This window comes from Lagopus muta, chromosome 2 (genome assembly GCF_023343835.1).
Source record: "Lagopus muta isolate bLagMut1 chromosome 2, bLagMut1 primary, whole genome shotgun sequence".
Classification (NCBI taxonomy): domain Eukaryota; kingdom Metazoa; phylum Chordata; class Aves; order Galliformes; family Phasianidae; genus Lagopus; species Lagopus muta.
The window spans coordinates 44,232,931-44,250,054 of NC_064434.1; the positions used below are offsets into that span (position 1 = coordinate 44,232,931).

The window sequence follows — 17,124 nt, forward strand, 5'->3', positions numbered from 1 at the left end:
CCACTTTTGAAAACCTCAACCTTGGCTTTTAAGTAGACTAATACTAATCTGCATGTCACAGACAGCACATTTGCTGAGAATTACCTTTCATACTCCTGTAAATATCATTATATCAAATTTTTACAGTTGGAAGAGAAGCACATTTTCAGAGTTACAGGTTCTTATACAGATCTAGCCATACTAATAGAATGGAATTACTGACATATTCTTCATTGAAGGATTTTTTCTTTGAATATATATCTTTATATATATCTTACATGTATTTCAATTTTGCTAGTAATACTCTAAACTCTTGTTAACTTAAAACATTTCAGAACAAGTCTAGAATTCTAGCTAGAAAATATTCCAGTATATTATTTTGATTACTCAAATTAAAAAATCTATTTTCTGGTTACAAATCTTCCATTTAATAAACCCTTGTCTGTAAACCCACTGAAGCTTACAGGAAAGCTGCACTGATCTCAGTGGTGAAGGATTACAGTTTCACATCTCCTCTCAAATCTACTCCCAGTGGGCAGTTAAGACCCATGGCATCTGTTTGGTCAGTTTTTTGCTTTTATAAATTACCACAGCCCCTAGCATCAACACCAGGGAAGTGAATCCTGGTGATATCACTGTTCAAGGCTGAAATCCCCATGCAGTTTTCTTGCTGGGAAACCTTTCTGTGCTGTAATCAGGCAAAGGCAGGTCCAGCTACAATGTCCTCTCTTGACTGCCCACAGGAATATATTAAATTATGTGATTAATTTCAAATTTCCAACCTCCTTTAAGTAACTTATATCATTTTTCTTCTGACAGCTTTCTAATGTCTTGATGCATTGTATAATGAGAGATTATTAATATACTTTTGGATGTAAAAATCAGTTACCATGTATACCTTATATAGATATATGGATATCTATGTATGTATAGATATACTTAGACACATATACTGGAGCATCCTTAAGTACAGTATGAACACCTAAGTGCTAAACATGTCTACCTATTTATTTAGTACTTCAGATGTAGTTTAAAAGACCAAAGAGATGCATAGAAGAGAAAAAGTGCATCTCTCCTCCATCAATGCAAGTGGCAGAGATAAAAAATCATACTCATTATAGATTTGTTATTTTAAGAAATATGTACTCCGTTTGTAACAGCAAGGAGAAATGCAATGCCAGTTGCAATGTAAAAACCAGAGTTCACTGCTCACACTTGGTATTTAATTACCAGTCCAGCAGAGGTTGGGATGGAGGAGGTACCAAACACTGCTTCATACAGATGCTTTCTATTAATTCAAAGAGGAAAAGTGCTGTGGTCCAAGAACATTCAGACTCTCCCTGCTCTGCTGAAATAAGTGCAACAGATGGGGCTTTAGAATAATGAAGTAGAAGAGGAAATAAGAAAAAAAGGGGTTTTCCTGAGATGGGGAAGGAAAGGACACATGAAAGAGCCAGTGAGCTCCTTTCTTACCATAGCAAGGAGAAAGCGAACAATCACGAAGCTGTAGTAGTCAAACGTGAATGCCACTGTGATGCCAAATACAAACTGACCAGCACTTGTGAACCACATAACGCGCTGTCTTCCCAGTCTGTAAAGCACAGCAGCAATAAAATGATGAGCAACCATAAACATTCCGTCAGAATAAAACTGCAACTGCAGAGAGCCTGTCTGGAAATGAGTCTGAAAATACTGTACCTAAGGCTCTCACTCACCAAAAACACTCTGCATTACTTTCCTGTATTTTCCTTGCCATATGTGAAAGAAAATTTCTATTTCTTTTCAATAATTCCAACTAAACTCAAGGAAAATGGAAACTCCTAGAGTTCTTGCTAGAACTCTAGTGACATTATATTGCTCACATAACAGTGTCAAGGTTAACTGCTCAATAACTAACCTGCAGATTTACTCTGTCTTATTTATGAAGTCAGTACATAAGATTTGCTTTTTTCAGATATTCATTTGCAAACAACAACACCTCATAGCTCTTTCCAGCACACTCTTTATTTGGTCTTTCACCATCTTTCACCAGCCCTGACCAGGAAGATGTGTGAGGAAGGAGTTATTACACACATCTGGTTTATGACCCCTGCCAGAAGAGATCCCAGTGGGTCCCAGCTGGCTCTTCTGTTGGGAAATCTGTTAATTGGGAATGGGAGGAACCCACAAACTTATTTCTCACCAGCCAGAATGTGTCAGAAAATAATAACTTTCAGCTGTAAAATCCATAGTTGTAAATCTGCAACTCAGGATGTATTATCTCAACTGACTGTTCATGGCTTAAATTAATTGAAATGAGAACAATATGAACCTAACTTCATAAATCATGCCTGGGTATTAATTAATAAAGCAATGGCTTATTAAAGACACACAGAACAAATGTTGGTATTATATTCTGGCTTTGTATTAAATGAGGTTTTACAAAGCCTTGAATTGAGAAGAAAGATTGATTCCATGTGTTCCAGAAGACAAACTAAAGGAAGATCATCTTTTGGCATTCCCACATTGCCAGACCAAAATGCTGTACTAATGAAGGAAAACCAGAGAACGACGTGCTTGGCCTCCTTTTGCTCCTCATAGTGTTTGCTGTGGAACATATCTTCACCCTCCACCTAACGAACAAGCTCCTCTAGAGAAAGAGATGCATAACACTAAAGGAGTCTTCAAATCAAAATACAAGTATATAAACTGTTCAGGACAGTACAGTGTAGCTTAGGAAACTAAATGTCATATGAGAAGACAGGCACAGCTAGGCATCCTGGATCTCACTGCCACTTCTGAGACTATCTGTGAAGCTGACTCTCAGTGCACGATCTCAGAAAACAGCAGGGGAGGCAGAACCATAGGGGCCAAATGAAGGACAGCCTTGGCACAGCGGTCACAGGACTGCTCTGATGGGGGCCCTGAGCTTGCTTTGGTTTTCCTTTGGTTCAGGCAGAGCTCTGGTCATGCTGGTAAGTAGGTGGAACCACAGCAAAGTGCAGCAGTGACCCTTTTTACTTCTGTCTGGACTAACCTTCAGGAGGCAGAAGTTTAATCTCACCTTTCAGGCAAAGAATGCAATCAAGCAGCAAGGAAAAAAAAATGGGCTTGCTCAATCCCTCAAAGCCTTTGCATTAGTCCCAGAGAGCTGTATTTGTGATAAAGGTCAGGTCATTTTTTGTTTCAAAATACATGGGTTTTAATCCTCCTGTAGTCCTCAAGCAGTTCGGCATATCCAGAGAGAAACAAACGCTATCATGAGGAATCTCTCCTCGTGGAAAACAAGAACACTTACTCCCAGGTTTTACTTTTGATATTTTTACCATTCCTCTTTAAAAAAAGAAAAAAAAAAAAAAAGTCTTTGGACAAAATGCTAGCTGCACAGTGCAATTTGAGGGACCAAGCCTAGAGCAATGGATAATATAAAGCAGGAAATAAATTCCAAAAGCAAATGATTAGCAAAGACACTGGAAAATTAGTACTTGCTATATGAACAAGAAACTGAGTTTCTTTTTCTGAATAAACAACATTGAAACCTGACTTTGTACACAATGAATGAAAACAACAGAACAGGTACACAAGCACAGAGTTACTGCAGTCTGAATGTACAGTGCTCAGAGGATGACACTTTACCTGTCAGCAATGTCACCAAAAATCACCGCTCCAACCAAGACTCCAAGCATGAACGTAGGCTGGATTAATTTTGCCAACCATTCTCGGTCACAGACCAGATCCCACTGCGTAACAACAGTGCTCTTCCATTTTGTATCGTCATAAAGAAATCCATCAGAACAAGAAAATATGGACTTGTTGCCTTTATATTCATATGCTAAGTCAAAACTGACTTCTCGTTTGGACTTGCTGCATTGATTAAGTTCCCAGATTTCTCCATTTTCCAGCTGGGCTACAATGTAATTTTCTGTTGATGTCCACGTTGTCCAGATGTCCTCTAGACTTGCTTTAGAGGAGTTGTAGAAGAGAACGCTACTCACATTTCCAGGGATCCCACATACAAAGTTAGGTGTAACAGCCATGAACACAGATGCTAAGTAATGGATGCCACACGACATAGCTTGAAAGACAGATGCAAAATACACACATGCTTGAAATCTGCAAAGGGAAGTAAAAACGGTTTACTGAAGGAAAGCTTTTTATAGACACAAAACCATCAACACAATTATTTTGCTAGGATCAGTCCAGTGATTGCGACAAAGTTGTAAATGGAAGCATTATCTATTTCCAGTGGTTTGTTCTGTAGCATGGCTTCAAGATAAGCTAGGCCTTGCAAGAAACCAGTGATAAGAAAAGAAGCAATCTGTCCTCTGGAAATACCAGATATCTCTTTTGTCAAAAAGCCAATACTGCTCTTAGCTATGTGTATGAGTGCACAGAGAAGACCATTTAAAAAGAATCAATTCTGAGCTTCAGTGTGAAGTTGGAAGCAACCTCCCAGCTCCAACCCCATCCCATCAAAATCTCCGAAAAGATGACCTGAGGTTACAAGAATGGTCAGAGAAACCAGAATGTTGCAATCTCGGCTCCTCAGGGATAGAGATACGCATGTCAAATAGCACAAAGCAAACACATTATGCCCTTCATTTCTCTTAATTGTATCCTTTTACCTCTACTCCATCTATCTTCTACCTTGCTTTGTCATCTCAGAAAGACGAAGAGATAATACATGTAGGCGTGTAGAGGAAGAATCTGAAGGGTGAAAAGCTTTGTAAAAAAACATAGCTGTAAATCTGGGGGGGGATCTGGCTTCAGCAGTGTGCAGTTATGTATAAAGATGGTATCATAAAACAAACATAGTAAAAGAATGTTTTATGTATAGCCTGAAGTTTGTCACTTTAACAGCTTTTAAAATATGCTTGAGATGCAAGCAAGTCTCTGTATAAAATGCACACATATTCTGAATGTCAAAAGACTTGCAGTAAACTATTATCACTCACTGCAAATTCTAGGAGATTCTTACAGTCTAAACATAAGGAATCTCTTCCTCTAATAACTATTAAAATTATGCACAGAATTAGTAAAACATTTGCTCAGGGAAAACAAAACAAAACAAAATGTTATGGCTTTGGTTTCTCCTTTCGTTTTTTTATTTACTGGAAATCAACCAGTTGCACAAATTTGAAGAAGCATTGGGTGAGTTTCTACACATACATCCTTAATGCAGCATACGCTGGATCTGGATAGCAGGAAACAAAATAGAGCTTTTTAAAACATGGTCAGAGGCTGTCTCTGCTGAAGTTATGCCTAAAAAACAACTGCCTTGAAATGTCACATGCCTGTAACAAACACAAATTCCACATCACCCCCTATTAACGTGAATGCAATCTAGCCTTGAATTCTTCTGATAAGGTTTACAACACAACCTAGCCTAGGACTTTTAATCATCTATCATCACAATTTCTAATGAATTTCTAAACAACGCAGAGCCAAAGTAATTAAATACATTGTGCTGTGTACAGTGTTCAATTAATCTTTTCAATGGAAAAGTTCTGTTGTGTAGTCTAACTCCTCTCACCATCCCCATCTCTCAGAATCACTAGATGGCTGAGGCTGACAGAGACCTCTGTGTCCATCTGGCACAACCCCTGCTCCAGCAGGGACACCCAGAGCAGGATTTTCAAAAGCAGGCATTTGAAAATCTCCAAGGAGAAGACTCCACAGCCTCTTTGGGAAGATCTGTCACCCGTACAGCACAGCAGTGCTGCCTGCTGTTCAGACAGAACCTCCTGTGTTCCAGTTTGTGCCCATTGCCTCTGGTGCTGGCACTGGACACTACTGCAAAGAGCACAGTTCCACCTTCTTTGCACTCTATTTGTATGCATTTTTGTTTGTATGCATATAGCTCTACAGATTTTTCCACAGCAGTCTGAGGAGAGGGCCAGATGGCTAAGTTCACAGTGGCAGCTCAGTAAGCTGGGCTCCACTTCCCTCTTGAAGACTCTCACAAATGTTGTGCTCTTTCCCATCAGACAAGTGTGAGAGAGACGGTCAAGAGAAACTGGACATAACCAGAGCAACCCTTAAACCTATCAATCCTCTGTCAGAACAGCTTCTGGAGAACTAGATAGCTACCCATAAGCAAGAGTGAAACTGCTCCAAAAGGCTTTTGAACAATATTGAACCACCCAAAAAACAAAGGTTATCCTTTGTCCCCCTGTTAATACAGAGAAATATGGTTAGTAATATTTATTAATTTATCTTCTTCAGTGCTATTTTAATTGCAACTGTTCTCAACAAAAGAGAAAAACTATTTTTAAAAATAGCAGAGCAAGAGCTAATTCAGAAACTTGGGCTACTGTTGCAGGATGCAAAATGGGATGACATCAGAACTAGATGACCTCTAGCAGATCAGCAAATTAAAGCCCTAGAAGCAATGCAACTACATCTTCCACTAGCTAATAAAGAGTGGTATACCTGGAACCAGGATGCTCAGTATTTGCAATATCTGTCATTACACATGAAGAAATTGTAGTGTCAGACAGCCCAGTTGTTATTTCCCAGACACAGGTAAAACAAAATAAATTCAGACTCCCATACATTCATCTTGAGCTTCCTAATTAGCTCTTCCAGCATAGGAAACATCAAGTTCATCACCTCTCTTCTAGAGCCCATAGAAGTGAGAAAGAAAAAGACATTTATGCTCTTTCTTGTTGGAGAGCTTTGAAGGAAGACAAAAGCCTGTCAATATAGGCTGAGAAGATGGCAGGAACAAATGCACTATATTATTTCTGTAAAACCTAAATCCCAAGAGCATAACCAGGGCTGTAATTTTGATCAGTCCTAGCTAATCTCTGCACTAACTTCACCCTTGAGAGTTTCACCGTATATCTTCCTGAACACCTTTTATGATTGCACTTCAATAACCATTTTGACAGACTGCTCCACTGTCAAAGCATTCTGTTGGAAAATTCCTCATTAAATCTAATCTCCACGTCCCCTTTTTTAATGTGAGATTATTAGCCGCTTATGAAACATCCTTGTGCAACCTTGAATAAATCTTCCTTGTCTTTTATCATTTTTTCATAGAGAATTATCAGATTTCCCCTCTGGTTGCTTTGTAAAACTAAGTAAGTTACAATCCCTTACCCCTTCCTCATTTTTCCACTGTGCCCTACTGAACAGTGTCCACCTTTACAAAAAGCAATAAAGGATTTATTTTACAGAAATATCTGTGTCATGCAACATTTCTCCCATCTTTCAAGGGCTTAACTTTTAACTAGATGTAACTGGTTCTTGTAAAAATGTTCTTCAGTTTTCAGTGTTACAAAAATCTTATTCAGCTCCAACAAAGAAATCTGCTCTACAATGTAATTTTTTTTCTTACCTCATTTGTAGCACCTATGCTAAGCAAACACTAAAAGTAAAATAGAATTCCAGAGGGGTGGTAACAGACATAATGTATGCCATTTCTAACTAGTGTGTGAAAAGTGTGTTTTTACAATAAGTAGTCATGCTGTTGCTGAATCCTGAAGGATGGACTGCACTGCAGTTTTTAACCTCTCTCAGCTGAATAAAAAAGCCAAGGAGCAGGCAGAGGAAGCCGGAATAGGAGAGAATACAGCTGGATGTGAAGCTACAGACGTGTCTGGCAGCACCAGTGGCTGAAGGCAACCCACAGCCCTGCCTCCGCACTGAGTGGCTGCTTTTCTGTCTGTAAAAGCTCCCTACTGTTCTCTCCAGTAAAATTCCACAATGGGCTGGCTAGGGCTCACTCTGAAAATATGTACAACCCCAAAACCTGAAAGCTCACCTTTGCTGTGAAGGCAAAATTCATGGCTGACTACAGTAGTGTATTGATGGCATCTTCTCTGCCAATGCCAGATTGAAACGCTCAACCCTGTGAACTGGTGAGTTTCTCCTGTGGATACCAGGAGCTTTGTTTCTAGAAAGCCTGAATGCACAGAGGTCAGGAAATTGGATAACTTGCATAGTTAACAAAAAGGAGTTAATTAGGCCATCAGTGACAATATACAGAAAGCATGAAAAGTATGTAAGGAGGATGATACGTGGGATGGAAAAGTACTATAGACACATTGAACTTCTCTTGCCAGGGCAGCTGCAGATTGACAAAAGACAGAGAAAGCCATGGGCCCAGACACGTGGTAGACAGAGGTTTGCTAAAACAGCAGACAGTGCTGAGCAAGGGGGCACACAGAGATGCTCCCTGCTCCATTGCTAGCCAGGCCCCCTCCCTCTGAACAACTGGGTGTCCTAGGACACATCACTGCTCTTCCCAGCCTTAAAATCCTGGGTCTGTATTTTGGCCCACACTCAGGCAGCATCTCTTCTTTGTGGGAGGATGGCCCGCAGCTTGGGGGCCCTGGGCATTCCCTGCAGTAAGCTGTGCTGGGGCAAGAGGTGACAGCAGAACCCCTGCACTTTGCTGACCCTGGTTAAAGTCTATGCTGTCTTTGCTGTCTGCTGTGAATGATTAACTCTTTCCCTAATTCTTGAGTTAAGAACACTGGACAGATAAGAAACTCGTCTATTAATAAGCTTAAATCTCTCAACCGCAGGCTCATGTAATGTAATCCTTTTAGCAAGCTCACCAAACTCCATTTTAAAAGTTAAATTTCCCTGACATAAGAGATACTGCTGCTCACACACTGAAATGTTAAGAAAATAGAACTGCAGCAGCAATAAATACAACCAGCATTCACCAAAAGAAGGCAAAGCTTCTCTCAGCAAAGTCTGTCATCTGTTTTCCTCTACTGAACTCAAAAAAGGCAGTCGCTGGAAAGGATATTTTATATGCCTGTTACCTTCACATACACATATTGGATTAGGTAAAGTGTATTGTTGCAAGGAATACTTTATGTGGGGTTTTTTTTATTTAAAAAATTTATTTTTTATTTTTAAGACCTGTGAACATGAAGACTGTCCTAAAAACTACAATAATCTCTGGCTTTTCACAGTATTTTTCCATCTCTTCAGTGACTTGCCACAGGAGATAATTATTTGGCAAGTACATTTTGTCACTCTTGCCAGGAGTGTCAAATATAGAAGTCAAGAAGACTTTGTAGGTTACTGCTCCAGTGCAGAGGCACTTAATGAATGCCAGAAGTCAAATGAGCATAAAACTGTCTTCATAAAAGCTTGAGCAAGACACAGCATGAAAATGTGCCAGTCCTTCTTAAAGTATTTTGTGAAATTTCTCCACGGTTTTTTTTTTTTTTCAGTTTACAGCTTACAGTAAAAATAGAACACCTTCATATTTTCTGATCCGTCTGCCTAAGTTTTATGATCTAAGAAAAGCAAATTTTAATATCATAATTTCAGTTCCTGAATTGAAGAAACACTAAGGATAATGAACTATATCCCAGACCACTGTCACTGTGGCTACCATCTCATGACACAACATACCCTGTGGCACTGTCCTGGTAAGTTATTTCTTCCCTTCTCCTTTCCCACAGTTTATTTATTCCCTCAGACATAGCGATCCCCTGAGAATCTCCTCAGTTGTGACGGTACTTTTTATGTGGACCAGCTGCAAATTTTATCTGGGAAAATGATCTAACTTGGAAAAAAAAAGATGTCAAAAGAGACAATTTTAAAAAACAAACAAGCCAAATCAGTTGTTTGATCTAATCTCCACTGCATCCACGCAAGCACTCAGTAGCAGCCTAATTGCAGGGTGGTTCATCTGGGAGGCAATATCTGAAGTAGACACTGCCACGTGTCAGCTAGAGGGCAAGTCCTTACCGCAGAGAACTTTTACTATTGCCAGTTATTGCAGTGCACACCTGAGACAAAATGTGTTGTTAGACAATAATTCAAAATGTGTTTTTTGACAATTTTATGTAACACAAAATATTTTCCAGATAAAACTTGTTTTCTTGTCTATCCATCAAAGAGAGGAGAGGGGGAATTGATGGCAAATCTATTAGATGCTCCTCAAAAGCTAGTATAATACTTTAAAAAACCTTCCACTGGAGGATAGAGTCACATGGTTGATCTATGATTAGCAAACACTTGCACTATTCTACAGGATTTATGAGAACTATTTTTACTGTCTGCCTTTTCAACCACCCTGTTAGCAAACCAGAGCAAAGTCAGAAAACACAGCATGTTGCAGTTGTGCAGTATACACTCAACAGCATGGCTTCAGTGAAATGAAACTGCCAGATATTTACCGTTTCTAAAAGAATTTGGGTTTAGTGACTATTTACAGTTCTGAATCCCACTTCTTTTTTTTTTTTTTTTAAATGTGAGAAAAGCCATTCAGCATTCTTCCCACTCTAAATCAACAAGCTGTGATTACTTACATTTACACATTTACTTTTTTATAGGAGCTCAATGAGACACAGAAGTATTTTTGCTATGGTACAGAGGTGCAGATTTGGAACCAGTCTTAAATATACAACAGACCTAGCCTTGCTTGCCTTACAGAGACAAAAGTTTGGGTGTTTTAAACTATGCAAATGATAGCCCCAGCACACATCAGCAGGAGGGTCGTTTCCAGAATCTGTATTCAGGAGGAGAAGACACTGTGTTGAATGCAGTTAAATGTACCAACAATACAGGTACCAACAGGAATAAGAAAGCCTCCATCATTGTGACAATATGCATTGTGCAGCAACATGCATTCACTGAACAGCAGACACCAAATGATTCTTTCAGTATTTTAAAACTGATCCTGTGAAGGATTCCACTTCTATCATTTCATTATGGATCTGCATCTGAGCATCAGAAGAGCAAACTCAGTCAAAGTAAACGAATTCCAGCTTTAGTTATATAGGAAAACATTTTCCATCTACACTAGCAACCTTTTCTACTATAATTTTATCTACATGCATCATTTTAACATTACCTCGAAGAGTCATTAAAAAGACACTGTTGTCAGCTACCATAAAAAGTGTTACATGAGATATATCTCCAGTACTGCAAGAAGAATACCATTAATTTTTATATTATCTTTTGGAAATGGTTATCTTTTGCTGCAACTATGGCAGGTCCTTTGTATTGCAGTGTCTATGTAAATAACTTTTGACATGAGCACAAGGACAGGAAGAAAACTCTCCTTAAATTAAAGCAAATAACAAAAGTTTTGTCTGTAAATTCCAGTGTAATTAAATTAATTTAATTTTATATATCCTGGGAAATGAGTAAAGGTATGGTTAAAAAAAAAAAAAAATAATAATAATAATAATGCTGGAAAAAAAAGATACTATCTACTCAAAATCTTTAATCTTTTCCAATAAGAGGAAGTGAACTTTCTCTTTTTGCCATATTACAAACATACTGCTAGTATTTGTTTTCCTTTTCGACTGCAGCAAGCAAATGTCAATCATGAGAAGATTCCATAATTACTAACTGCCATCTTTTTTTTGCCTCTCTTGAACCCTCCACCTAACTTTGGTTTTATATGTTTTTCTATATATCTCTAAGTCTGAAATTTAAGGAAAATCAAAGCTGCTTTCTGTTGCTTTGTATTGCATTACTCGATTTTGGTTAACTGAATGTATTCCGTTATTAATTACACAATACCCAAAAATGTATTAGGAACTGCTATTTGTTACAATCCCCTTTTTTGTTCAGACACTTTTAGTACTCTTACAGCGACATGTTTACCTTCTCCCTGTAGAGTTTAGTTACAACTGTATTGAACTGCTGAACATCCCTATAACATCATGAAGAGCAACCAACTCCTGACCATCCTTTCTAATACCAAGACATGACAGCGTAGGTATAAGACACAAACCCATTCTGTTTCCTGGGCAGGGATTCCATGTTTCACTGCCTACATCCAGAACTGCTCCTGCAGCTTTCATGAACCCACAGCTGCTGAGATATAAAACACTCAAAGGCCAGCATGCTTCCTATTTTACAAAATAATTAAGCCTTACTGCTGTAACAGTTAAAAGGAACTGTGTTTTCCAATCCCTATTCATAACAATGCCTAAGAAAATTTAGACAGCTCATTTTCAGTCCTGAATTCTTTTTTTCTTTTTTTTTTTTTCTTTTTTTTTTTCTTTTTTTTTTGTCATGCCACATATTGTTAACCAATAAAGATTGGTTCTAGATGAGAAATCTAATTGTTCCCCACTAGGAAAATGTTTATAAAACTTCTCATTCTTCATTGAGTTTCAGAAGACCTCCTGTGAAAAACTATAACAAGTAAGACTAACGAATTCAAGCACACTGGATGACACTTCAATAACATGTCTTCTAAAATCTGAGACAAGGTCAACATAAACATCATGGAAAAGCAACTCAATTTCAGCCAGAGATTCTCTGCTGAAAAAAAAGTTACAATTCCCCATGCATATTCATGCAGATTTGATGACATGCACTGTGTGGTCTATGTATCGTCCCTTATTTATCTATTCTCTTGGCTCTTCTGAGGCCACGTGGTCTGTCCCACCAATATTCTGTCTCCTTAGCCAGTTTAGTATCCCTAATTGGCTGTATTCTCCAAGACATGGCAAGTTATCTCTACACCAACATTTAAGAAGATTACTGAGCACAAGAAGACTTTCAGCTTCTTCTGCAGGTTCACAACCCACCTTTCCTCCAAACTGCCCCTCTTCATTACAAATATATAGCCTACTCTGGATAGAAGTGCTCAGTTACTTCTCCTTCAGTGGTGAATCAGCCTCACAGGACCTTCCCAAATGAATGCAGAGCTTTTCAGTTCATTTTGCATTGCTTAGCAGCCTGGCCATGATCTTCTGTCCAGTTTTTATTTATTTAAACTTCTTCCAGTTTTCACTGTTGGATACTGATCCTGCTAACCTAACTGATTTCATGGGACAAGAAAATATTTCTGTGTTCTGTCCTCTAAGAAGAATCGTGGAAACATAGAATGGCTTGGATTAGAAGGGATTTTAAAGATCATCTAATTCTACCCCCTGCACGGGCAGGGCTGCCATTCACCAGCTTAGGCTGCCCAGGACCCCATCCAACCTGGCCTTGAGTGCCTCCAGGGATGGGGCATCCATAGCTTCTCTGGACAGCTATGTCAGCGCCTCACCACTTCTGAGTGAAAATTTTCCCCCTAACATCTAATCAAAATCTGTTCTCCTTTAGTTTAAAACCATTCCCCTTTGTCCTATTACTATCAGATTGCATAAAATGTTGGTCTCCCTTCAAGTATTGGAAGGATGCAGTGAGGTATCCCCAGAGCCTTCTCTTGTCCAGGTTAAACAAGCCCAGCTACCTCAGCCTTTCTTCATAGAAGAGGTACTCCTACTCTCTTGGTCACCTTCATGGCCTTCCTCTTGACTCCAAAAGCTCCACGTCTTTCTTGTACTGTGGCGCCCAGGTCTGAATGCAGTGCTCCAGATGGGGCCTCAGGAAGGCAGAGCAGAGGGGGATAACCACCTCGCTCTCCCTGCTAGCCACACCTCTTTTGATGCAGTCCAGGATACTGCTGACCATCAGGGCTGCAAGTACATCCTGCTAGCTCATGTCAAGCTTTTCATCCAACAGATTCTTCAGGCCATTCTCTGCAGGGCTGCTCTCAATGATTTCTTCTCCCCTATCTGGGATCTCCCAGATCACGACAGCTTGCACTCGGCGTTATTTATCTCATTAGTTTCATGTGGGCCCTTTTCTCAACCTTGTCCAGGTCCCTTTGGATGGCATCCCTCCCATTTTATCAACTGCACCACTCAGTTTAGTTTCATCAGCAAACTTGCTGAGAGCACACTCAATCCCACTGCCATTGACAAAGATGAAAATGAAGACCCAAGACTGAAACTGGGACTGAAGACTGGGAGAAACCACTCATGACTGGTCTCCACACAGACAATGAACTGTTGACCACAACCCTCTGGCTGCAACAACCAACCAATTCTTTTTCCACAAAACAGTCTTCCTTTCAAATTCATATGTCTCTAAGTTAGAGATAGGGATGAAGGCAAGAGTTCATGCAATAGGCCTTGCGCAAGTCCAGGTAGATAACATTAGTTGCCCTTGCTTTGCCCACCAATGTCATCACTCCATCATAGAAGGCCACCAAAGGAAAATTACACATTGTTGAGTACATACATTAGATGAAACATCAAGAATCAATTTAATCGATCTTGGGTATTTAAAATACTGCCTTTCATTTTAATTAGACAAAGAGCTTATTTACAACCTGGCCATTTATCTATTCCATCACCAACAAACAAGAGTTATTTTACATTGTTCTTGATTTCCAAGTGAAAAGCAGACACCTTTCAATTTCTTGTCATAATCTAAATTAAAAACAAAGAAATACAAACCACATATTTTACTTTTGTGACTCTTCCAAGGTCACAAATGCACTTTAACACCTTCCTAACATGTTCTGTAATGTTCTTTTACCTTGTTATCCTTCCACAGCAGTGTCAGGTGTGTTCCTTGGGTCTTTATCTTATGGTACAAAGGAATGAACTAGAACATTGCTGTTTTCTAACCTTACATAAGTTTTTGGAAGAAATGCAGTGTTCCGTTCTCCACAAGAATCCAACAAAAAAACTGGATTCTGCTCAGACCTGCCAGGTTTCTTCTTCACAGATCTATTTTTTGTACTATCTGCACCCATTGTAAATGGATAAGAGACAGAACAAAGATCAGCTACCTTGAACTACTAAGGACTGCAGCTTTGCAAGGAGCCTAAGAAGCAAGTGTCAGTGATAGGAGGTTCCAATTGCTCTAGCCCTGGACCAAACAAGAACTCTCTCTCAGAAGGGTGGAGTTGAAAGAAGTTTCTTGCCATTTCCCATCTCTCCTGATATAAACCAGATCCAAAGATCCAAACACCAAAAAATATCCAAATAGCAATTTGTTTTGGAGTCTGAGACACAAAGAGCTATTTAAGTGAAATGTGGTCTCATCAGTATAATTTCACTGTAAATTCAGTAGTTTCATGGCAGAATATGCTTTTGAATATTGCTTATTTATTACTGCTTATTTTTCACCTCTCATATTTGACTTTCTCTCCAGATGGACATTCAAATGAAATGTAATGTTACAGATATGGTAATATTTATAGAGCAAAGGCTATCTGAACAGTACATCAATAGCATCATTTCCTGATTTTTCACCAAGAACAAAAAGATCTACACCTGCAATTTAGAGGCTAGAAAACCCACACACTTTTGCCTACTGTGTTTCCAGAACAGCTTTGATTCCTTCTCTCTGATCTTAATGTTGGCATTTCAAATTCTGGCCTTATTAGAATTGCTTGTATTCAAGGAACTGACAACAAGTATTGCTGATGGAAAGCTATCAAGGTATCAAGCATTGCAACGGTAGTGCTGCTGCATATTTGACAATCTTTCTTATGTTTGACATAGAGCAGAGTGGTGCAAACACTGTGTTACCTGCTTTGTGCTGATTTGATAGAAAGATGCTGGCTAGTCCTGTGACACAAAAAGTATGTTGCCAGAAGTATCTCCCACATCCCAACCTTCTAGCTAAGCCTTAACTAGTTAAATAAGTTAGACTTTGGATGTATACCATACATTTGGAGGCAATATATTGTGTATGGTACGCATCCATACCCATTTATACTTATCTAGATTCCCTTTTCACTCAGTGCAGAAGCACAGACAAATATAGAAGCCTCATTCATCCTGTTCAGAAGCACTCACTGAAAATAAGTCAGATGAATCACAACTTTAAAGAGTCTCATTATCTTTGCTGACAAGGTGACTAAGGAAGATGTTTGAAGTTTGTACTACATGCCTGTAATGCTGGTGAGCTCATCTTTATTTCTTTATTTTATTTACGCTATTGAGCCTTGATTTGGACAGCTAACTTCTTCCTCACACAGCTAACACAGACAGGATGGATGGATCAAATGGGTAAGCAGAGCCTTCCAAATCTTTTTCACAGTTTAGACAGGAGAAGAGGTTGCTGAGATGGTACTGTGCTCCATCCAAGTGTGATGCTGACTACTTTTCATAAAGCAGTATAGATCATATTTTTTATAGACCAGTTTCCTGAGCGATCTTTCTGGTATTTGTATTCTTCTTCCTGCCTTATCAGCCCTTCCTATCTACTCTCCAAGCTGTGTCCTTTATTCCCATCTCAGCACTGGTGAGGCAGCACCTCTGATGCTAGACAACTGTAATGCCTCCAAATAATGGGAAGAGGAATCCCAGCTTCTCCTCTTAGTGAAAATGTTTTCTTGAGGAAAGAGCTCAGTCTCTGATCCAACCAGTGGCTCATCTAGATTCCTGAAATCACCTTTTCATTTCACATGAACTTCAGAGAACATCTGGTTTGAGTGAGCTGAGCATTACAGTTGAGCTATCAGTGTATGATACTAAAGCATATATTAGCTTTCTAGGTAATTCCAGTATTTTACAAAGAAATGGGATTCCTTCCCAAGTTATATGCACTGTCAGATCCACCATTATGAGCACTTGTAAGTCTCTGTCCTGTACAGTTTGTCATCACACTGTTTCTAATCTTGGTCTTTGAAATGGAGACCTCAGTTGAAATTTTTAATGTATCGCTAATTTTTCTCAAGCAACCTGAAATAAATTGTCAGCTGTGCATATACTTCAGTTCTGCTCTTGTTGTGTATGGCAGCATGTTAGCACAGAAATTTTTATAGCATGTGCTGAACGTTTCTGGGACCTTCAAAGAATTCCTTAAATTTAATACTATATTGTACTTGAATCATTTCACCTCCTGCAATATACTGGCCAAGCTTCTCATGAGCAAGTCCATTTTATAAAACATTTCCTTCCAACGTGGGGGAACTTTTGTACTGTAGAAAATCATGACCATCATTAAAAAATTATTCACAGAGCTTTCATAGAAGCAACAGAGCTTTCACAGCAGCGATATACCAGGCACCAAATCACAGGCAACACACTTGGTAACACACACTGTTACAATCTACTTACTCCCTCCAGAAGCAGGCGGGGAGAAGTTGCCAGCACATTCTGATGCAGTGCAATTTTGTCTGTGTAGATCCTGTGCTAGACTGCCTCCAGCATGATCTGGATCCCAGCAACTACAGCGAGTACCTCTTGCAGACAGCACTGCGAGTGCATCAACCCCATTATCCAGGGGCACTTGCCAATGTCCACCTTTGGTTCTGAGCCCTGAAGATATTTCTACTTTTGCCTAGTCAGGCATAGATAATAAGAGCTTTGTTGAAGCTGCTAGAGTCTGCTCTGTGAAAACACATGGCTTGTCTCACTTCTCTGAGGCTATTATGAT

General features: G+C 39.3%; 2 protein-coding genes across 4 annotated transcripts in view; one reads left to right on the forward strand and one right to left on the reverse strand.

Moving 5' to 3' along the window:
• The window catches only part of SLC22A16 (solute carrier family 22 member 16), a 38,910-nt gene that overhangs the window by 16,156 nt on the left and 5,630 nt on the right, over positions 1-17,124 (reverse strand). For all 3 annotated transcript variants that reach the window (XR_007375409.1, XR_007375410.1, XM_048937268.1), the window contains exons 2-3: positions 3,595-4,071; positions 1,453-1,570 (exon numbers count right to left, since the gene is read on the reverse strand). Coding sequence is in view for 1 of the 3 variants with exons in the window: in XM_048937268.1 (XP_048793225.1) it covers positions 1,453-1,570; positions 3,595-4,071 (595 nt within the window). In the remaining 2 variants the exon portion in view is untranslated. The remainder of the gene's footprint in view (positions 1-1,452; positions 1,571-3,594; positions 4,072-17,124) is intronic.
• Positions 6,609-17,124, forward strand: part of RPF2 (ribosome production factor 2 homolog) — a 242,505-nt gene continuing 231,989 nt past the window's right edge. Inside the window, exon 1 of the mRNA XM_048937275.1 lies at positions 6,609-6,612. The gene's annotated coding sequence lies outside the window, so the exon portion shown is untranslated. The remainder of the gene's footprint in view (positions 6,613-17,124) is intronic.